The 23,743-nt window shown below is 48.2% G+C and overlaps 1 protein-coding gene across 6 annotated transcripts in view; it reads right to left on the reverse strand.

Annotated features, from left to right (window-relative positions):
- Positions 1 to 1,012: 1,012 nt before the first annotated feature.
- lin-52 (DREAM core complex component lin-52) overlaps positions 1,013 to 23,743 on the reverse strand; it is a 53,209-nt gene continuing 30,478 nt past the window's right edge. For all 6 annotated transcript variants that reach the window (XM_055071669.2, XM_072289412.1, XM_055071666.2 and 3 more), the window contains 3 exons: positions 19,944 to 20,027; positions 1,852 to 1,902; positions 1,013 to 1,770 (listed from right to left, as the gene is read on the reverse strand). In XM_055071669.2, coding sequence (XP_054927644.2) covers positions 1,697 to 1,770; positions 1,852 to 1,902; positions 19,944 to 20,027 — 209 coding nt within the window. In that variant the 3' untranslated portion in view covers positions 1,013 to 1,696. The remainder of the gene's footprint in view (positions 1,771 to 1,851; positions 1,903 to 19,943; positions 20,028 to 23,743) is intronic.

Consider the following 23,743-nt stretch of genomic DNA (forward strand, 5'->3'; position numbering starts at 1 on the left):
TTGGTCTTTAGCTTTGTTAGCTTTCCCATTAGCTGTTTCAGCCTACATATATGTTGCTTCTTCCAATAAAGTACCAGTTGTAGTTCAGTGCTGTGTCCTGTTGTTCCTCACTCTGTCCCAGTCTGTGCACTGTTAACCCTTTAACAGACAGCTGGCTTAGGTCCATTTGATTTGCCTTGACCACGGTTCACAAAAAATTCAGAACTTGTGCAGCCCGACTCTTCGGTGCAGGCACAGCGTGACACTCAAAACGAATGTCAAAGTGCAGACGTGGTGCAGGCGTTCTGTTTTTTCCGACTAATGTGCGTGGAGTGTGCAAGTTTGAGAAGTCCTGAACTGCTGGTATGATCGGCTTCCGGGGCGTAAATACACCAACGCTTGCATAGACAGAGCAGACGCATGTAAGCGGGGTTTAATGGCACTTGCACATGCATGCTGTTTTGCACCTGTACATCTGCAGCAAGTCAGCACTGACATGAGAGAGGGTGCAGCAAAATTGTGAACCAGCCCTGCACGTTTTGAAATGCACAGCGTGGTTTAGAGAGCGCCATTGCTGCACCACTGAAACAGATGGCAGTGTGCAGCCCCTCGTGAATTGGTTCACATGGTACAGGTGAATATCAAATGTACATCTTGTTTCTGTATAGGATACAAGATCGTCAGCACTGTTCGTGGTGGCAACCAAACGTAAAATGTGTGCACATGCTCTGAAGAGCAAATGTTCCGATAATTGGGTCACATGCTGATTATTATTAGTGTGGAGCTGTTCTGAAAAGAAACTTGCCTTTCGAAAAGAAAAATAAAATGAAAGGTTTGTGTATATGGCGGAGATGGGATCTTGTGGGGTGGCTTCGATGTTTGTCACAAATTAATGAAATTAACATTTGCACAGCTAACATCTTATTGCTTGCAGGAGCACTTGGGCTAGTTGGTGATACATAGATAAAATTTGCACACTCGTTTATTAATATGTTATTGCTAATGTATTACATACTACACAATGAGGCATGTGTGTGCATACACCCCTTTATTAGCTCAAATATCATGTTTGAGTGAAGCATTCAGTCAGCACGCATTTTGCTTAAAAGAAAAAAGTTAATAAAGGTAAATTTAATAAATTTGCCATGAAGTACTGTAGCTGATATGCTATATACATAATTCTGTTGCGTGTTCAATTTTTTTTATTCTATAATTTTGTGCAATGGAAGCATGCTCCCCTTTATTAGCTCACTTATCGACTGTTCAATTGAAACATTCAGTCAGCATGCATTTTGCTTCAACTGAAGATGTTACTAAATGTAAATTAATTCAACTTGCCATAAAGTAGAGTAATTAATATGATTCTGTAGTGTGCTATTATTTATGCAGCACAAAGCTTTGCACAATGAGACATATGTGCATGTTTCACTATCTGCTCAATGAAAACACAGCACACATATTGGTCAACAAGTAACAGTAATAAGTTACTAACGTTACATTTCTTAGACCTGCAATCAAGTTTAGTAATTTGTAACCTAAATACAACATGCATGTGATGGCAAGGATCTCCAATGTGCATACGCTTTCCACCCTGGCAAAATCATTCCCGTAGTGCGAGATTTGCTTCACTGGTGGATGCGAATGGCCAGATGAACTCAAGCCAACAAACAGCAGTGCAGCCGGGCCTAACGGAGTCCTCCACTTGCAGTGCCCATGATCATGACCAAACGCACAGCCGCCTTTCCAAACATTTCTTTCCGTCACTGTACACCAGCACCTCTTGTTCCTCTTCTGAAAGGCAATCCATCCCCCTGTCCATCTCACACACTCAGTGTCCATGCATAAAGAAAATCTGTTTTCACTTTCGCACACCTTTATCCTTGCGAAGAATGTCTAGGAAGCGACCTCTTGTCATTTCCCGAGCTAAAAAGAAGGAGCAGTAAAGTTAGTACCTGCACTTCAATAGAGAAACAATAAGGTTGATAAACACGTAGCATGTTTATGCAATTGAAAAGTCATGTGATGACTGCGCGGACTACTTGGCTGCAGTGCTAATGACAGAGCAAACAACTTCTTGCCCTGCCACCCTCTCAGAGCCAGTGCAGAGAAGGATGCATGCTCAGTTCTACCATGGCACCCTTTGGCAGGAAGGTGGTCCGAGAGCAGGCGATACTGGTTCTCAAACCAAAACCTTTTCCACATCTGCTGACTGCGACTGAAGTACGCTACATGTATAACAGTGATGAAGTCGAGAGTATGATGAAATCTTGTCTGGTCAGGTATTACCATAGCAGGTATTACCATAGCAAAAAACAAAACAGATGCCAACCAGGGTGAAAAATAAGGCACCGACACTGGAGCCCTGTTCACAATCTTCATTCATGCATTGAATAATTATGGCAAGCTGTGAGTAATAAGTTGTGAGAAGTGAGGGAGTTTTGTTTATTTTGCGGATTGGTGGTCAAAGATAATGAAGAACCCGTTTTTAATGGCAGTGTGCATACCTTCCAAGCCTTCCTTACACTGATGGCAGCATAGACGTTTTTGCTTTGCTTGATGTACTTATCATTCAGATATTGGGGCAGCATGGATTCACAGTGAATAACATAAATCGCAACTCCCAACTATGGGACTTTCGGAAAGGAGGAAACAAGCATTTGATATTTCACTTTTAAAGTTTCGTTATTGCATCTTTCAAACAATGAACGGGGACGTAAAATCAAAACATAGTGTTGCTATGCTTGGAGGCTTAATCATGTGCTTAATTGAGACCCATAACAAGTCATTTACTGCCACAGATACCACGTTTAGAAGAGGAGTAATTGCACACGAATTGTCCCAGGTCCTAATAACAATCATAGCTGATTCTCTTTGCAAAAAATTGAGCTAGTCGGTGATGTTGTGAATAACGTTTTACCAAAGTATTTTTATAAAAAAAATATTTTTCCTGGTAAGCATTCCTGAAGGTTTCGCAAAGAAGCAAAAGTTGGTTGGAGGTAATCTTTTTAAATCAAGTGTGAAAGTAGGCATAATCGCAAATCTTTTAGAATATTCTACAGGTGCGGTCTACTTGTGTGATGTCAAAGATGAACACAATTATGAATTTTAAGCATTTAATTCACTCAATAAAAATACGAACCTTTCGAAAATTTTTACACAAACACTGTTAAAGGGACACTAAAGGTTAATATTAAGTCAACGTGGACTGTTGAAATACCATCCCAGAAACCTCGAAACGCTTGTTTCGTGCGAAGAAGAGACTTATTTTAAGAGAAAATGCGTTCTGAAGCATCCGCGTAGCTCTAGCGCAGTTCAAATCACCCGCCGCCCGATCGAGGAGTATTGACGTCATGGTCTCATAGTGACGTTACGCCGTCGGTGAGTAAAACAGGTCCCGCAGACGGCGCTACCGTTTTTCTGCGCAAAACGAAAACGTGCGGCCAGAAACAGAGCCAAGACAGAGCCGACAGTAGCGCGAAAGCGGAGCTATGGTGGCTAGCGGAAGGGAAAGCGCACGACGATAAGCTGGTTCTTTATTTTATGACGCCAACTTCGACGCTCGTTGCAATGGACGACCCTGACAACGACACACTGGTCCGCGATGCTGGGGTCGTTGGCTCGCGATTTAAGCACTGATGAACGTGACCTGCTGCTGAGGGCTCGCGCTGCCGGCGTCGTTGCGTACTACTACGCCGGCGGCCTGCTTTGAAAGGCACTCCACGCGACTTCACTAAGTCGGCGTTGAACTCGTAATCCTCAGGACGAAAGTGCAGCGAGCACACTATGTGATTTTTCGGCTCTTTGCCAGCGCGCCGTGGCAGAGGTACGGCACTTAACCATTTCGAACGGAGAGGTTCACTCGTTGGCACACAGTGATAAGTAACGTTGGATTCGCCGCTGCAACTGCCCTTGGCCAAGTTCCGCGGACCGTTCGCGCATCCCACGACATCACATGGACGTGGCATTCTCGCTGCTTATTCCAAATGCAAGTTTCGCAAGCCAGCAGGACCACCACAGCACGACGCGATAAAGAAACAACTGAAACTCCAAAGCGCGCGCAAAGTCGAGCGAAAACGAAACCTTTTGATCACCCGTACTACTCAAGGGTAACGTGAAAATGTTATTTTTTCTTAGAATCGAATAGAAGTAGGCAAGTAGCATTTTCTTCCGTCTTATAATCTAATGAAATGATCTTTTTAATAAGAGTTTTTGAGTACTAGCGACATAAATTATGAGGAGTGCTTTCGTCATCGGGCTAGTACCGGCATGTTACTGGGGGGTCTCAAATCGTGTCATGCATTTACCTGATTTTCTCGGTTACTAAAGCTCTGTTCGCGATAATATTGACGCCTTAGACGTTCTAGAGCATTGCTTTATCACTTTAACTTGACTTTCTGGTAACCTTTAGTGTCCCTTTAAATGTTTAATCCACAATAGTTTTTTACCACTTTTTGTAGCTATAGTTCCAACAAAGAATAATGCTAGACAATCAAATTAAGTAGTCTTGCAGAAAATTACTTTTGAAGTAACCAAAAAGCAAGGTGTCGGAACGAAATGCTTTTACTGGTTTTACTTTCGTGCCACTGAAAAAAGTCCCGTTAAAAAAAATTATCCATAACGTTTCATAATGGTTTTTGTTTGCATGAAAAATTCTCTAAGCAAAGCGACAATAAAAATAGTGTATTTTTCTCAATAAGTGACACATGAATTATGGACCATGCTCAGTGCCTTGAGTCAAGACACTGAGCGTGATCTCAGAAGCAGCATGTCATCGAGTGTACTTGCCGAAATGCGAGATCGCTGTTCCAGTAAAATGAACGAAAACGAAGACATCCGAGCAATAAAACTTCAGTAACAAAGCATTGTACCCGTAGAAAATGAAACAGAACGATAAGCTCTTCAGTGCACAAGCCCTGGGTTTTGCTATGATGCCAATCTGCTAAAACACCGAGCAGCAGGCTTAGATTAGTGGAGTGCTCACACTATCTCTGCCTAAGATACGCGCTGCTCCGGAGCCCTGAGATACGTGCCAATGCTGATGTTGTCTGACGTCACTTGTTTCGGACTGGCAATTCTCTCCTTGAACCGAAACTCAACAAAAATATTTCGGTTTCACTCAGAAAGAAAACAATAAATAATGTTTTGGTTACGTTTTTGTTTTGGTCAGAAATATTGTATTCTTGTTTTCATTCCGTTCTGACACACTACCAAAAAGTCATTTTTTGATGATACTCAAACTTAAATCAAGCAACGAGGCCCTCCAGATAAAAATATGTGATAGCTCATTATTGACACCAACCTTTCAGTTTGATATAGAAATTTTATTTGAAGTAAATTTGATTGAGGCAAGTAAAGCAATCTTTAGGTCCAAACCTATCTCACCGGTAAGCACTACTGAACTGCAAAAAAATTTTTTGGGGGGGAGGGGGGAAATACTTTGTGAAACTGTAGCAAGTAGGTGACGGCCCCTCGGACATAATCTTGGTTCACCCGCCAAGCTCGGCGGCCTGCTATAGCTCGGCAGGCAACAGTGGTCACCCGCACCACAATAAACACCGACGAGCACGGCAGCTCGCCGGTCAGTAATCTTTCAGCACCACCACGCTGAGAAGCCCTCCCTTGTTCACGACCCGGGGTGGATTGTGACACTGGCGACGAAGATGGGATCCTCGTGACTCTGGCGAAGAAGCTGGCGACGAGTACCTACGGAGCGTCCTACGCCGCCGCGAGCGGCGAAACACCGCCCCCCGTTGCTGTCGCCATGCCGCTGTACGGAAGGCTCGAGCCGTTCGAGGGAGATGGGTCCACCTGGCAAATTTACGAGGAGCAAGTCCACGTGTTCTTCCGGGCAAACGACACACCCGAGGCCAAACAGCGGGACATTTTCCTAGCCAGCTGCGGGAACCGCGTCTTCAGCCTCTTGCTCGACCTTCTGAAGCCAGCCACGCCGCACGTTAAGACGCTGGGTGAGCTGCTTGCCATACTGCGCTCGCATTTTAACCCAGCACCGTCCACACTCATGGAGCGTTTCCGCTTCATCAACCGGAGCCGCCGGGAAGGAGAGACCCTCGGGCAATTCGTTGCTGCGCTACGAGGGTTAGCGAGTGCCTGCGCCTTCGGGGACCAACTGGACTCGCTGCTCCGGGACCGTTTCGGCTGCGGTATCAACAACCCCGCCATGCAGACGCGACTCCTGGAGCTTCCCGACCCGTCGCTGGACGACGCCGTGAAGGCAGCGCTGGCAATGGAAGCTGCCGCCAAGGACGCCGGCGAGATTTCCCGTGCGACTGGCTCACCGTCGGCGGAAGCGGCGGTCAACAAGTTCGCGACAAAGGGCAGTACCTGCGGTCGCTGTGGTGGTGCCCACTCCCCTTCACAGTGCCAGTTCTCTCAAGCACAATGCTTTACGTGCGGGAAAACTGGGCACCTGGCACGTGTATGCCGAAGTGGGAGGACGAACAGCAAGCAGCAGCCGGATTCAAGCCCAGGTACAACACAAGCCCGCGGCCAGGGTAGCCGTCGCAAGGGTATGCGGCGGAGGCATGTGGCAGCAAGCTCAAGCTCTTCCGCGGCCAGGCTCCACGTCGTGGCCGAGGACCCGCCGATTTTCGACATGTGGCACACAGGCTTTGTACCGTCGTCTGTGCCGCCATACATGCTGACCGTCGAAATCTGCGGGCACCCCATTTCCATGGAGCTGGACACGGGGGCCAGCGTGTCTGCAATGTCCGGGAAGCTCTTCAAGCGGACTTTCCCCGGCGTGTCCGTCGAGGCTTCGGGCGTGATGCTGCGCAGCTCCTCCGGGCAGCTCTCCCAGGTCCAGGGTCAGGCACAGGTCAGCGTTCGTTTTGGCGACAGGGAGGCAACCCTTCCCCTTTACTTAACGAAGGGGTCGTCGCCGACGCTGCTGGGCCGAAACTGGATTCATGTACTGGGCATTCGTCTGCCAGAGTACCCGGAAGCCAGCCTGCATGTGATGCAGAGCTGCCAAATCTGCCAGGAGCATCAGCGAGCCTCGCGTAATGTGGATTTTGGGGGCTGTGGCGGTGGTGGCGGAGCAGCCTCCCTGCGCTTGGAGGACCTGCAGAGCCAGCTCGAGGAACAGAGGGAGCTGGCATCGGCACGGCTGTTGGAGCTAGAGCAGCTCCAGCTTGGCCACAAGGAGGCCCTGAAGACGGTGGAGCGGCTGCGGATAGAGCTGCGGTCGCTGCCCAAGAGCCTGGTGGTGAGCACGGCAGAGTACAAGGGCCTGCAGAGCCAGTTCTCCGTGCTGTACAACGAGAGCATGCAACTCAAGACTCAGCTGGACGAGTGTCGCTCCTTGCTGTCGACAGCCAAAAACTCACACCTTCGCCACATTGAGCAGATGGAAAGCGAGGAGCTCGTTGTCCAGAAGAAGCTTCGCTCGGAGGTCATTCGCCTCGAGGACAACATCGTGCAGATTCGTCGAGAGTACGAGAATCTACGCACTGAGTTTGAGGCGTCGTCGGTGTCCAGCGAGCAGGCTCAGCCAATCAACCGGGAGATGCGGCACATTATAACGAGCCTGCAGAGCCGCAACAGGCAGCTCAAGAGCGAGGTCTCCCGCAGCAAGCGCAAGCTGCGCAAGGCTCAATCAGAGACGCAGAAGCTGAAGCAGAAGCTGGCTGCTGACCAAGGGTGCCGTCCCGGGCATTTGCCAGAGTCGGGAGCTCCAGTTGTCGCCAGGAACTTCTGTCCTGGCCCACCCTGGTCTGCCGGACAGGTGGTGTCTCCTGCCAGCGCCTCATGCCAGACGGGGCCATGTGGCATAGACACACCCACCATGTCAGACCTCGCCTCGGGACCTGGCCAGCACCCTCAACTGCCACTGAGTTCCAGCCCGCAGGAGGACTAGCGGCAGCACCAGTCGCTTCCAGTGGAGTACCACCTACCTCGGAGGCGGCAACCGTAGCCAGTGGTGCGGCACCCGTGGGACCGGTGTCAAGCCCGGCACCACTCGCAAGGCCGACCACTACGGACCCCCCGGATGGAGCAAGGCTGGCTCAGGCAGCACCCGGCGTTGCCACACCCGACCCGTCAACACCGGTGCCCAGGCGGAGTACTCGACGGCGGAGGCCACCAGACCGTTACTCGCCTGGGTAGCAGGCACTGTCGACCCAGCAAGGGTAGAGGCAGAGCCTCATAGTGTGAACTTGGACGTTTGTTTTTTATTTAACAAACAAACTGGGGGTGAGGGGTTGTAGCAAGTAGGTGACGCCCCCTCGGACATAATCTTGGTTCACCTGCCAAGCTCGGCGGCCTGCTATAGCTCGGCAGGCAACAGTGGTCACCCGCACCACAATAAACACCGACGAGCACGGCAGCTCGCCGGTCAGTAATCTTTCAGCACCACCACGCTGAGAAGCCCTCCCTTGTTCACGACCCGGGGTGGATTGTGACAGAAACTTTATTCACAAGATCGCCAACTAGCTCCATTTTTTCCAAGAAAAACGGTGATGGTCACTTTCGGGGTCTTGAAAGTTTCCGTGCAATGACCCAGAGGAACATATTCATTCACGGCAGCAGCGCTCTGATTAAAAGACAAAGCTGTTTCAATCACTTCATTTTCTCTCAAAGCACCCCTTTTGTACTGCTCTGCATGTCTGTTGGCATGGATGTTTTAGCAGTATTATAGTTAATTGCAATAGTACATTTTTCTTCGTGGCTAGTGGTTAAAATAACCACGAGATTCAATGAAAACAGTGATTGCACGGAGCTTTTCGAAGAATGTTTTGACTGTGGAGCTCAGCAGGCATAGTTAAATTCACCTAGGTGTACCTTGTAGCCGAGATACATCTAGGTGATATTTTGTTTGAAATTATTTTGTTGTACGAGGGCATTTCTGGTACAAGAGTTCTCAAAACTTGTAAAGCCGAGCCTTCCAGTCTTTTAGAATGTAATGTACTTCTCCTTCACCAATAAACAATTAACCAGGCTAGATTATACGCTGTCAAGGTATATACAATCGAACCTCGATATAACGAACCTCAATTTAACGAAATTCTCGAAATAACGCACTTTTTATTTTTCCCAATCCCTGCCCCATTGAAAACCATGTATTTTTTTTTCTAGATTTAACGAGGTCACTTTATACTGTACTTCAGATTTAACGAAGTCCTCGCGCATCGCACGCACGTACCAGGAGCCTCCTTGACAGGCAGACGAAAACTTTAGCCGGGCATACAGCGATTTGCATGCGCCCTCTAATGCTCAAATTTTCCCGGCGTGCTTCAATATGTAGAGCAGAACGTGCCACTGCGCCATCTATCGTGTACGTATGAAACCCGCAGCGGACGTGCTCCTGTAGTGCTAGCCGGAGTGCTACAGAAGTTCCGAAACGCGTCACGCTATGACGTCACCGGCCTGTTGGAACGGAAAAGCGCCAACCGGAAGTAAGTTTACAAACAGCGGTCATTGGGCACGTTTTCTCAGTTGGTTACCGTATTTACACGATTGTAAGTCGACCACTTTTCTTTAAATTTGAAAGTCTGAAGTTGGGGGGTCGACTTACAATCAAAACCAAGAATGGCCCCGCCAAAAAAGCGAGACCAACGGGAGCTACAACGTAGTAACAATTTTATGTTTGCTCTATGCCCTACCCGTATCTTTTCGCTATCCTAAAGTTTGTTTGCTTTTCGGAAGGGTTTTTCAACATTTTTGAGAGTTTTACCGTGCATGCAACACTCATGGGGGGTGTCGATAGTTGATGGAAGCGCCGCCGTTCCCATTTGCGGCGGCACCCTCAGAACGGCGGCGCTTGGGGGAGTATCGGTAGTTCATGGAGAGAGAGAGAGAAACTTTTATTGACAAACGATTTACGTGCAGTGGTTGGAGACCCTTTAGTCCAAGGCCCCGCTGGCCTCGGCCGCCCGCTTGACCTGTCGTATGAAGGACTGTTGTCCCGCCAGGTCTGAGCTGGTTAGCTGTGCCTCCCACTGCTCCATTGTGTGGTGTGTTTTATCAAACGGGTGTGATTCACAATCCCAAGTAATGTGTTGTAGTGATGAAGAAATTGCGGCCACTGACCAAGTCAAGGTGAAAAAACACACAGAGACGTTTCGGGACCCGTACGGGTTCCTTGGTCACACTAAAAGCGGGCAAGAGCCGCGAATTTAACGAAATTTAACGAAAAAAAACGGGGAATGTGTTGTAGTGTTGTTATGCCTCCGCACCACGGGCAGTCGGGCCTGTAGCGAGTGGGGAACATGGCATTCTGTAATTTAAGGTGGGGGAATACCTCAGTCTGAATTTTGCGCCAGCTGGCGGCTTTCTCTCCACTGAGTTGTGGGTGAGGGGGAGGGTATTTTTTTCTGGTTGCACGCTGATGAGCGAGAATCTCCCGGGCATTCGTTCGATTGGGGTCATTACAGTGGCTACCTGGGACCGTCCCAGTCGAGTCGGCCCGGTTAATAATACCTCGGGCTAGCGAATCGGCCAGTTCGTTACCCTCAAGGCCTGTATGACCTGGACACCATAGGATCCGGTGATGATGGGCGAATTTCGTCGGTATTATTGAGTGGCATGCTTTGGTCAAGTGGCCCCTGAGAAAAAGGCGACATGCTTCTTGAGAGTCTGTTATTATGGTGACGCTCTTTTGCGTGCGTTCTGCGTGAGCGAGGGCCATTGCCACGGCGAAAGTTTCGGCAGCCGCCGGAGTACCTGCCTTGACGGATGCCGTAAATTGTTGCTGCGCTTTCGTGTCGACGATTGCCACTGCGTACCTCCTTATGTTCTTTTGGGCATCACTGGCGTTCGAGTGTACGTTCGAATACGCTGCTGCGTCCGTGTATATTGTGTTGGACGTGGGATTATTTTCATACATTGTTCTAATATGTTGTGCGCGTGCTTTTCGCCTTGCTTTATTGTATTCAGGGTGCATGTTTTTGGGTATGGGGGCCACTGTTATTCGAGCTCGTGTTGAGGTTGGTAGTGGTAATACGTGTTCGCCGATAAATTGTGGGCGTGGGGATTTAAATACGTGCTCTTGTCAGTAGGGCCCGTCCTGCGTGAGTGTAGCTCAAGCGTTCCCTCTGGGAGATTAGTGTGGCTTGTTTTAGTTCTTCGAATGTGTCGTGTGCTCCTAAGGCTAGCAGGCGATCTGTGGACGTCCCCTTGGGTAGACCAAGCGCCGCTTTGTATGCTGATCTTATTATGATGTCGACCTGCCTTTCCTCCTCGCGACTAAGGAAGTGGTAGGGCAGGCCGTACGTTACTCGGCTTATCACTAGTGCTTGGACGGGCCTCAGCGTGTCGTGTTCTTGCATGCCCACTTTCCTATAAGTTACGCGACGGATCATTTGCGCAATGTTATTTGGGGTAGTTTTCAACGTCTTGATGGTGTGGGATGCGTTCCCGCTACTTTGGAGCCAGAAGCCCATGATCCGCATCACCTTAACTTCTTGTACCGTGTGTCCTTCCACAACAATGTTGACAGGTCCGTTGGATATGTAGCCCCTCGAGTGTACCCGAATGATCTGCGATTTTTCGGGGGCACATTTGAGGCCACTGCTCCTCGAGAATTTGTCTACTTCCTCGGCTGCTTGTTGTAGTACTTGTTCTTTGTGTCCCAGAGAGCCCCTTGCTGCCCACAGCGTTATGTCGTCCGCGTACAGTGTGTAACCCAAATCGGGGATTTGGTCCAGCTGCCGCGCCAGGCTACACATCGCTATATTGAACAGCAAAGGTGATATTATTGCCCCTTGGGGTGTTCCTCTACTGGGCATATTGGACTTTTGGGAAGCGATCTGACCGATTCCTATTGTGGCGGTGCGGTTGGCGAGAAAAGCCCGCACGTAGTTGTACGTTCGTTCTCCGCATCCCGTCAATTCGAGTTCCTCCAATATTGTTTTGTGCAAAATGTTATCAAATGCTCCCTTGAGGTCTAGTGCGAGCACTAGTCTGTTAGCTATAACTTCTTCTCTGATCAGTAAGAATGCGTCTTGACAGGATAGCCCCGTACGGAACCCTATCATGGTGTTTGGAAACAATCTTATTTCTTCAAGGTACCGCTGCAGTCTTATTTGTACTACTCGTCTGTACAGTTTACCCAGGGAGGACGTGAGAGAAATGGGCCTCAGAGCGTCTATTGAGGAGGTCTTTTTATGTTTGGGGATCATAATTTTAGCATGTTTCCATTCCGGGGGCAATTGGCCTTTGAGCCAGCTCTCGCCATTGAACAGTTCTGTGATTTTAGTCAGGACTCTAGCGTCCAGGTTCCGAAGCATTGCGTTCGTGATGGCATCAGGGCCAGGAGCCGAGTTTTTGGCGGCTGCTTGAGCTGCCTCAAAGACTTCTGCATAGGTGAAAGGTTAATCTAATTTGAAATTCGCCTTTCCAAGGTATGGTCGCGTCTCGTTTGGGGCGTCTGTGTTTAGCGGTGGTCCTATGTATCGTTCTTTCAGTTTGTCTAGTAGTTCCGCGTCTGTGCCTGGGAAACTGTCCGAGGTGATTTGGAGTCGTTTGTTGTTTTCCGTGCGTGTGCTATCCGGGTCAAGTATTCCACGAAGGATGCGCCACGTGCCAGCCGTTCCCAAGGTCCCCAAGAGGGACCTGCAGAACGTAGCCCACTCATTTTTGGCTAATTCGTAAGCGTGTCGTTGCGCTTCCTCCGCCAGAAGTGTTATGCGGGCATGTAGCTGTTTGTTGAGGCGTTGCTTTTTCCAACGCTTAACTAATCTGTGTCTTTCGTCCCACAAGTTTACTAGGTGGGAATCTACCACGGGGGCATCCGACGTGCGCTCTATGGTTTTGGTAGTGTCCTTGTGTGTTGACTGGATGAGTTTTGTCCATTCTTGTATGTTGTCGGGAGTCTTTGCTGTGTCGAGGTTCCGTTGAAGCTCCCTGTATTTTGACCAGTCGGTTAATTTCGTTGTGCCAATCGTTCTACGTAATTTGGGGGTCGAGAGTGAAATACGAATCAGATCATGATCTGATTTCGTTTTCGTTTTCGTTTAGTGATGCCCACTGATGCCCACGTTTAGTGATGCCCACCAAGTTTTCGTTTAGTGATGCCCACTGTGCGTCTTTGATGTTTAGCGTGTACGCGCGATCGGGTGTTGTGTCCCTGCTCACGCTGTTACCTGTGCGTGTGGGCGTGCCTATGTGGTTTGCTGTCTGCATGCCGAAGTTTTCAACAGATTGCTCAAGTAGGGCTCCTTTAGGGGATGTGGACGCGTAGCCCCACATTGTATGTGGCGCGTTGATATCGCCCAATATCACCATCCGGTCTTTGGTGCCCGCTATGGTCTTAGTGTCCAATAAAATTTGAGGTAGGTCCAGACCTTTGCTTTTGGGAGGGCTGTAAATGTTTGTTATGATGCTGTGTGCTTTGCCTCTTTTCCGCGGTAGCACGCTGATCGTTACGGAATTGGTTTCCCCGTTACGTTGGGGGAGGAATATCATTTGTGCCGTGATTGTCTTACTCACCAGCGTGGCAACTTTAGGATTTTGGGGGTCGCTCAGAACATAATAGCCCTGTAGTCGGGCCGGTTTGGGCCCAACCTCCTGAAGGCATATTATGTCCGGAGCTACCCGAGAGCTTTTAATAAATTGCTGGAGGGCTGCCGCCTTTCTAGCGAAAGATTGGCAGTTCCATTTCCAGATCTCTAATTGGTCCGGGTTGTTTGGTTTTGTTTTCTCTTTAAGTGTAGTAGCCATGGTTCCCACTTGTTATTTATGCTTTTGACATCTCGGTGTCCGAGCCGTCCGTATCAATTATGCGGTGGGCCATCTTGGTCTTGGCCGATCCGGCGCCGACTGCTATGGCGCGTTTCTTAGTCGTTGTGGTTTTCGCTGCGGTCTTTAGCTGCTCCGTCACTTGTTGTTTGTGCTTCTCGAATTCTACCAGCATTTGTGATTGGAAATCGAGGAGTTTCTGATTCACGAGGGTTATCATCTCGTGCATTAGTGATTTAGAGGTTTCTGCCAATAATAGTTGGATTTGGGCCATTGCGGGTGGCGCTTCGGTATTTGGTGTTTGTGTTGGTGATTTTGGTTCACTACGTGTGAGAGTGTTCGTATTTGAGGTGATTTGTGTCGGTTCTGTGGCCGATTTTCTACGATCTGATTCTAGCTGTTGTATTTTTCATGTGAGGCGTTCCTCTAGCTCCTTAATTTTCTCGTCGGATCGCTGTCGTTTGCGTTCCTCGTCTCGAAGTTGTGCACGTAGCTGCGCGTTTTCCTGTTTAAGTATTTCATAACCGGGATCTCGCTGTGTGTTTGGTGTGTGTTGCGGAGCGTTGGGAGATACAACCGTCGCCCAGCTCACCTGAGGCTTTTGTGACTTCTGGTACTGCGGGGGCACTGGCGCTTGTGCGGCCCTGGACGGCTCCCTGGATGGGCTCCTACTTCTTTTGTGATTAGGAGATGTGGATTTGTGGCGATGGCTCTCTTCCTCGTCCTCTGAGCTGAACCATCGCAGTTTCTTCTGGCCCACTCGCTCTCGTGAGCGGGACTGATGATTGGTGTTCTTGGAACGAATGTTCTTTAGTTTCTGTGGACATTGGTTGCTGCCAGTCTCGTGGCTTGCCGCCCCGCACACGGCACATTTGATCACACACTCGTGTCCAAGAGTGGGAGGATCCTTCAATCCGTATTTTTTGCAGATGTTGATCGGGTGGGGGCACACATCCGGTCGGTGTCCCGCTTGGAAACATTCCGTGCATATTTGAACAGTGGGCTTGTATGGATGGAGTCGCATCTCTCCTCCCATGTAATAAATACATTTGGGAAGGGAGCCACCGGTGAACGTGATGAGCGCCGTGGATGACTTGCCTAGCATCCGAGCTCGTTCAATTTGAACTCAGTGTGTCTGTACTCGCATGTTGGTTACTAAATGTTCCATGGGTGTGTCCGCTGGAATGCCGTGAACCACACCTCGATAGCAGTTGTCGGGGTCAGCTACGTATGTATTGAATTGGTGCACACGTCCGTTCAATTCGAGTTGCGTGATGCAGAGGAGTACGTTGGCCACTTTCGTGCTGCTCACCGATAGAATTATAATGTTCGATCCGGGGCGAGTGCGGAGGATGAAATCCACGCCTGTGATTCTCTCTCGCTTCACGGGTCCATCTTGAGTTCGACTGAAATGGTCTTGGATTGGTTGGCTTGCCTTGAGAATGGCACTCGCCAAGGTTGGTATTAGTATGTCTTTGATTGTTAATCCCTTTGTGGGACGCATGATGCTTTTTACATCATCCTTTGGTAGTGCTGGCAGAGGTTTGCGCTTTGGATGGTGGAAGCGATTTCCTTGGTTGTCAGCCACACCATATGGATGGTCGTCGCGTTCCCCTCTCGGGAAGTTTGCCTGACTAGGTGAGCCGCGTTGCTTCGGAGATTGGGCTTCCTTGCCTTTTTCGTTCTTCTTACATTGTTTCTTAGCTCTTTGTGATTCAACAATGTGCCAACTACCGCCAGTGCGGTAGGCCTTTGTCGGGTCGGTTTCGATGAGGTCCATGTCGAACTCGTGTTCCATCTTGGTGGATGAAGATTGTTCGTTGTAGTCGTTCAGTGAGTGCCCTGACGTGGAGCACATTTGTGCCGGTGTTGTGCCGGTAGCCGTCGTTGGCTCTTGAGAGGCCTTCTCAGACATTTTCTCTATCGTTGAGGCGGCAGCGGTCTCATAGACCACGCCTAGGTGTAGCGAACGCCGTGCGTTTCCGTGAGCGTTCTTGCTGAGTTTGTTGCCCGACGCAGCTGCGCCCGCTTCGGATCTTCAAACTTCGATATTGAGGTAAAAAATTAGCCTACCGGTTTGAAAATGATGTCCGGGTGTAGATCTTGTCGAGTATAGTCCAGTCGATATCTTGGCTGTTGTCCTACGGTCATTAGAATGGGCGTAAATCGGGTTTCGGTGGAGCCAATGTGAGGCACGTCCGCTCCGTCTGGCCCCCTCTGGCGTCCTCTCGTAGTTCATGGAAGAGCAGACACCACTCGCAGGTTTCTTTCTCTGTTGAAAGGCATTGGCACTGGTTTGACGCGTTCCACTTGACTGCCGGCTACGCGCTACTTCTATGCCTGATCGTCACGAGTGCTCTAGGCCCACTAATCGTTCGGCACTCGTTCACAGCAGCGTTCAAGAGGGCTGCCATCCTTTACGCCGAGAAACAAATCACAAACGGGTGGTGCGAGAGTGGCGACTGCAGCGAAGCGAAATTTTGATCTGTGACGGCAAGTGAGAAATTTCTCACGTGCCGAAGTCTGGACGCTTTCCGGAGCTGTAGGCTAAGCTTGCAGCGTACGTCGCTGAAATGCGTGATCGGTCCCTGCCAGTGAAGTGCGACATGGTCATGAAACCAAGCCCGGACCTTCGCCTTAATTTTAAGGCCCTGCTCCGCCGTGAGTACAATGACGGTGACGAAAATATGGCGTACACAACAGATGTCGTTGACTCGTGGCAGCTGCTCCGCGATCAGGGAGGTGCCCCAAGCGACGTGACACTCGAGGACTTTGTCTTCAGCGATGCTTGCGCTGTGACAACTGAAGAGCTGGACGATGACGCAAGAATCCAGAGCGTCACAGATACAGAAAAGCAGGACGACGACTCGGATGAAGAACTCCAGGCGGCAAGCAGCATAGCTACACCGAAGCAAGTCATGGATGCGCTGGATCTTTTACGCACGTATGCGGGCGCACACTCGCAAGAGCAAGCCTTAGCAGCCCTGTCAACCTACGAGCGCCTTATAACCCCGACGCTTATTAAAAAGTGGCAGATGAAGCTGACGGAGTTGTTCGCTTCCATCTGAGTTGCATAGAATTGCTCTGCGGGAAGTTAAATAAAATATTCCAGCGTTCATGAATCAACGTCGTCATTGCTTTACTGAGCGCGGTATCATCCGATGGCTGCGAGCGTTAAGCGTTCTAATGGTAAGTGGTGGCCTCATGGATCCACCCAGTTAATACTACTTCCAATTTTCTTCGAAAGAATATTCAAGTTGATAGCTCTGGTATGTGTAGTTTTTTTTTCTTTGCGCCACGGGTTGGCATGTCTTCGTGAAAGGATTTTTTTTTAGTGATGACAAATCATGATGATGATGGCACTGATGGCCACATTTAGTGGCAGCGATGAGCACTAGGCACGAAGCTTGCTGCAGACCTGCTCTTCACCGTACGCGTAATGGAGAAAAATGCGTTCGTACCCGCTGGCTATCGGGCATCATGCTCTTGGTTGTGTTATTAGTTCCGGGGTTTATTGGTTATCTTTGTAATTTTGCTATCTACAAGGTGCCATACACCAGGAGTGTTCCAAGAACCTATATCTTAATTTGGACTGCTGAAACATGCGAACCTCGACTTAACGGAACTCGCGATTTAACGAACTTTTCAGCTGCAAATTGGACTTCGTTATATCGAGGTTCGACTGTATATGACTTCATGGCGAGCCAATGTAGAAACTTCAAGGCAGCGTCGCCACCCAACTTTCATTTTCATGTTGCTTAATTGCCAAGGTAAGAATGCAGGTTTGGCTACTGCATAAGCATAATTAAATAAAGCCCAGCCTATTATTCCATTATTATTATTAGCCTGTTTAAAAAGCAAGCAGCAGGATCTTCTGATGCAAGCATAGATCTCAAACAGTACAAGAAATGTCAAGAGATCTTTGTTCATTTACTGTTTTTTACATTTATGTGTTTGTTCAATGCCTAACTTAACTCACGAGTTCAACTCCAGTGGCCACAGGAGCTCACTCACGTTACACTCACACACTGTCACGCACTGCCTCCGAGTCACACTCGATGTGCGTTCTTACTCATCAGCACTCATTTCTACTGAGACTAATGTTCGTACCCACAGGCACTCGTGTTTGCATTCATGTCTACTGATAGTCACATGCAGTCTATCATGTCCCATCACTGCCTTCACAACAGCCATCGATAACGAATATTGTGCATGCTCTCTGTTGTAATCACTCTTTCTCTCTCCCTTTTTTCTCCTCACTCCTCACTGTAATGCTTTGTTGTTGAGAGTAAATAAATAAATAAAAATAAATGTCGATCAGTTGGGTTCACACTCATGTCAACTCGCACTTACTAGTACTCACATTCATAATTATGTTCACTCGCACTCAGCGGCTCTCATATATAATATTCACATCAACTCACACTTACTAGCTCTCACTCTCACACTCAACGATACTCATTCATGTTCATGTACCTACTCACCTTCATTAGCATTCACTCGAGCCCATAATCACATCCTCTCACACTCACTGGCACTTCCTTGCATTCATACTAATGCCCCACTCGCACATGCTGATGGTCGCTGATGACCATTGACACTAACTCCCATTTATACTCACATCCTTCATCACTACTACTCGCACTCACGACTGTGAAATGAGTGAGTGAGTTTGAGTGATTGTGCCTATGAATGAGCATGCCAAGCTTTGCCTGTTAAAAGCGGGCATCTATAAGCATAAGTACATTGCATTACATGTTCATCAGAATGTGGCCATCGTAGCCAGGAATCGAACCCATGACCTCGAACTCGTTAACAGTACAACTACAGCTGCCGAACTACCGCAGCAGCTGTATCAAGTGCAAAACAGGTGCACTTGATGCACTGCCACGTGCCCAGACTTGTGAGCTTGTTCAGAATGGTGAAAGGCTCAGAAGTCCAAGAAAAATCCAAGGACACTTAAAGATTTCTTATGAGTTGTGAATGCGAAAGCATTAATGCCCAATTCAACACTGTTGAGCAGTCCTTCGAGTTATGAACTCCTCGCAGGCAAAGCGAGCATGCTGAGACGCTTGGCGCATTTTGATTTGACCTTACCAAGGTGCAGTTAGAACGCAGGCAAGAGCACGCATGGACAAGGAACACGCGGATAGCACAGGCTTCCGAAAGCAAGAGCGACGTGGCGTTGCAGCGATGCCCTCTCTCCTTACGCAACACCTGGTGTGCTACCACAGCAGCAGGTGTTCCTTTTTGACTGCTCTGCTTCATCGAGGTGCACTCATGACCTGGTGTCACACCGAATGGGAATTTGCCTGCTGTTTTTGCTGCTGCAGATAACAGACAGACACTGGCTTTTTCGCTCAATGGGCCATTTGACGCTTTCACGTCAAAAACTTGTGTCAAGAACTAAGAAACCTCAAATAAAGAAACCAATGCAGACAGCGCTGGGCAGAAAGCATGACAGTCACAGCAACACTTGATAGCACTCAATGGTCTCAATTTATAAATTATTTGCAACAGTGGCTCTGAGATATAGCATGTTGTAGGCTTATTTCCGGGCAACAATGGCCCTGCTTCACCGGAGCAAGGACATCTGGTGCACTGGTTTTATGACGCATGTTCAACCCCAGTTTGCCCAGACTTAGCTCAGGCCTTCCACTAGTCCATGCACAGCTGTGGAATGTAGCACTGTGGTAACACCTAATACATAGTTATTAATTTACAAGCACCCTGGCTTCATCTGTCTACTGCATTCTTTTTGACGCGGTGTCAGCCCTTTCCTCAATGGTGGACACATCTACTAGCCAGCAGGCTTACACATAGTACATGCACAAACCTCTAATGTGAACACAACACTATATCATCAGTTCAATAAAGGCAAGGTGACATGACGAAGAGACTTTACCTGTGCAATGGGGTTACAAGCTTACATGAAAACTCTTGAATTGATTTGAATTTTGGGGTTTCATATGTCAAAACCACAATTTGACTATGAGGCATGCCGTAGTGAGCAACTCCGGATTAATTTTGACCAACTGGTGCTCTTGCATTTTGCTGCCATCAAAATGTGGCGGCTATGACCAAGTTTTGATCACATGACATCATGCTTAGCAGTGCAACACCACAGCCGCTAAGCCACCACGACGGGTATGGAAACTCCTTGCCCCATGCAAAGCCTCAAGTAGACAACACGTGTTAATATGGCCACAGCATTAATAAAATTAACAAAAGTTTCCAGCAACCACCAAAAAACAGGGCATTATACTTACATTCTTCAATTCCCAGCTTGTATGCAAGGTTCTGAAGGTCCTTTACTTTTTCAAGCAGTGCTGCTGCAGTCAAGCTGCCAAGTTCTGCAAGCAAGTAAGCAGCGAAATCAAGTGCCAACTTCAAAGTAATTGAATGACACTTAACATGAAAATACTCGCACGTTATCATGCTTACCAGCTGTACCATGCATTTAGCTACCTTGTGCATTTAACTCACTCAACATAACAGTTTATTGTAGCCTATTTCACCAGCTTGCTGTGATTTGCTGAATAACTTTTCGTATGGCAAGAAAAGCTCACGTTACTCAAATTTCTTAACGACCAACTTCAATGAAACCTCACTTCAGCTCAATCTGTTAGAAAGGATGTCACCAAAGTAATCATGTTAAGCCTATAAGGCTAGCCAACCACACATACCTACTTTATATACTGAAGTTCAGACTGCCCTGCAGCAGATGACAAGAACCATTAGCAGCATGCCATGTAACCAAGAGAAAGTCAAGTTCAGATAATTTCAGATTTGCATGCAGCATGCTGTCTTAACAATATTTTTCACCCTTACAATATTTTGCCTTAAATATAAAGCCTCATGCTGTATACACTATACATGAGACGCTCTGAGCAGCTACAAAGGTTCAAGTAAGGCGGAGTCTGGGTTCTGTGTCACTTCTGGCAAGGTGCAATGGCACTATTCTTGTATAGTACTGGCACGAAAAACGTGTATTTCTCCAAGTTGGTTCCAATTTTGCATTGTTCTACTATGTAGTTACGTGGTCACTACAGATATTTATTACACAATACAGGATTTCACTGCAGTTAGCCATTAAAGGGACCGACAACCGCCTGGAATGTGTCTTGAGATTATAGTGCCGATGGAAAGATTGTGACTCGCAATGATAGGAAAAAGCATAATTTTACCCCTTAAATAAGGAACTATATTTTTAAATCAGCACAGAAACTTGCTAAAAAATGACAGGGGGGGGGCCAACATTCTACGGCGAAATATGTCATAAGGCCTTGAAGACTGGCCATGTCTAAATAGATGTGCATAGATATAAATAGATGTAGTTCGTTTCAAATGCTATTTGCCGTGAGATCCAACTACAGGAAGTAGCATTGCTGCCATGTTAGTGCGGATAGGCGGCCGACAACATGCATTGAGGTGTACACAGCGGATGGGTGTTCTGCTGTGAACGATTTGGCCCGATTTTCTGGTTGTTACGATTTGGTTCAGGGAGCAGGTTTATTGGTTGGAGTCGAAGATGCCTTTGAGGGCAGCAAGGAAGAAACTGCAACAGGCATGGCACACAAACATATATTGAAAGACAGAAATGACAATTACAAGGACACAGAGCATTGGGCATACGAGAACAATCGATAAGCATCTCTACCGAACGTTTGTGTTGCAACCGCGTGCTCATGGTTTGGAGTTCCAGAAAGTTGGCATGATGCATCGCTTGATTTGAATGAGAGCAGGTGGCAGGCGAACTTTCGCAGGCTCTTGTTCATCAGTGTCATATGTAAGAGGTATGTGGCGCAGAAAGGAAGAAGAGGACGATGTGCACGAATCGGTCCGAAGGGCACGAGCTCCAAGGTGTGTTATCCGACCTGTGATCGAGGGAGAAGCGGTGCCAAGCTGGGATTATCGATGGGGCTCTGGGCCAAGAAGGTTGTAGTGTTAGTACCGTACTGGCGATGGGAGCCATGGAGGTTCGGTCAAGTCTGTGACGCTGGCGGTCCAGGGTGTGGCCGTCGACCTCAGCAACGTTTGAGTAAGGCTCCTTTGACCTACTGCAGCCCCTCACGGCAGTGGCGGGTACTCCAGGAAGGATCCCCTTTCAGAGGCAGACCAGCACATACGATAGTCCTCGGTGCGTTTTGTCAGTACTCGAAGAAGTAGCGGCAGAACCTGGAGTCCTGCCTAACCGCTGAGGCCGGGGTGCCACGTCACCGACAGAGTTCAGGATACCGGCATCAAAGACGGACAAGTTGAGTGGCCAACGGCAAGGCAGCAACGTTTACAGAGTCGGCGAGAACAAAAACTATCATGATCCGACACGCTTTGGACTCGGAAGATACGTGCAACAAGTCAGTAAGAACGGTCCTTTCTAGTAGCGTTGCAGCCATAGGCTAGGGTGGCCTGACTTTTGCGTAGCAAACACCAAGGACTAACGTAGCTGGCAAGGACATGTTCAGTGATTATTAAGTAGTAGGTTGCATAAATGTTAGTATTTCTTTATGGTGTTTTAGTTTGAGCGAGTTTTATATTGAGTTTGGGGTAGAGTGTAGCTAAAATCTGTTTGCAGTGCTGCTCTGCGTCTCCCAACCCCATCTCTCGTAACACCTGCACGCCCCCGAGATCAGCGACACAGGACAATTGGCAAGCCTGCCAGGATTCGTTCCAGGATACTATTCCGGCCCTGTCTCTAATCTTGGTAGTTTAGAGATGGAGTGGGAACGTTTGGTGGCGACAGCTAGATTTTAACCTGTTGAAGTACGAGACGACGACGTGCTTCGAGTATGCTCAACAAGAAAAAGAAAAGCAACATGAACGAACGCAAAAGAGAAAAATAAATTTTGGAGTTGAATATAGAACAAGCAGACATGAGCGCAGGCTCTCGTGATGGCATGAGTACACCCAAATCAGCATCCGACTCACCTTCTTCCAGGCCAAGACAAATTTGCCGTAGGAAATTGATGGCACCTTTCTATGAGCGGAGGGATGACCTGGATGTATATTTGCATCAGTTTGCAAGGATAGCAGTTGGGCAAGGCTGGGAGAGGAGCGAGTGGGCTAACAATTTAAGCCTGTGTTTAGCAGGTGAGGTTCTGAGTGTCTTTGGGCGTATGCCAGCAGAGGAGTCATTAGACTATGACAAGGTGACGAAAATTTTATTGCAGAGATTCAGGTTGACCGCAGAACGGTTCCGGGATAAGTTTAGGTCATGTAAGCCTGAAGATTCAGAAGCAGGCAAGCAGTTCACATGTCGTCTAACAAATTATTTTGAGAGGTGGATAGAGCTGTCCGAGACGGACAAACTGTATAAAGGGGTTTGCGACAAAGTCGTGGTTGAACAATTTCTTGCCATGTGTAGCAGCAGTTTGGCAATATTCCTTAAAGAGAGAAAACTTCAAATTGTGGAGCAGATGGCAGAACAAACAGACCAGTTCGTAGAGGCACAAGGATTGAGAAATTTGGGTAAGGTCGACAAAGATGTGCACATGACTGCAGTAGAAGACATGAAGAACCAGGGGCAAATTATTAGACAAAAGGGACCGCCAAGGTGTTTTCCATGTAACCAGTTGGGTCATTTAGCAGTAAACTGCCGAGTGAGTAGTAATCGTCATGAAGCACTGGTGGGTTGCCAGTTGTGCCAAAAGAAAGGTCACAGGGCAGACGAACGCAGGACTAGATCCGTGGATAAGACACATGGATTACCCAATGGATTACCCAATGGCCCTCAGTCCCCAGCAGCTGCAGAGCACCAAGCCAAGGTGGCAGTCAGTCCTGTAACGCAGCAGAGGGTGCTAAGAATCTCTGGATCCAGACAGGCCACCAATGGAAACTGACCCTTGCAACGTTTAACACCTGAACCCTCTCGAGTGAGGCTAGGTTAGCACGACTCTTTGAGGAATTAACAGACATTGTTTGGGATATTATCGGCCTTAGTGAGATTAGGAGAACTGCTGAGGCTTACACATTGCTAAATAATGGCCATGTCGTCTGCTATAGAGACCTCCCTGATAAGAAGCAATACAGGGTAGGATTCCTAATTTATAAGGACATAGTAGGCAACATT

This window comes from Dermacentor andersoni, chromosome 7 (assembly GCF_023375885.2).
Source record: "Dermacentor andersoni chromosome 7, qqDerAnde1_hic_scaffold, whole genome shotgun sequence".
NCBI classification, from domain to species: Eukaryota; Metazoa; Arthropoda; class Arachnida; order Ixodida; family Ixodidae; genus Dermacentor; species Dermacentor andersoni.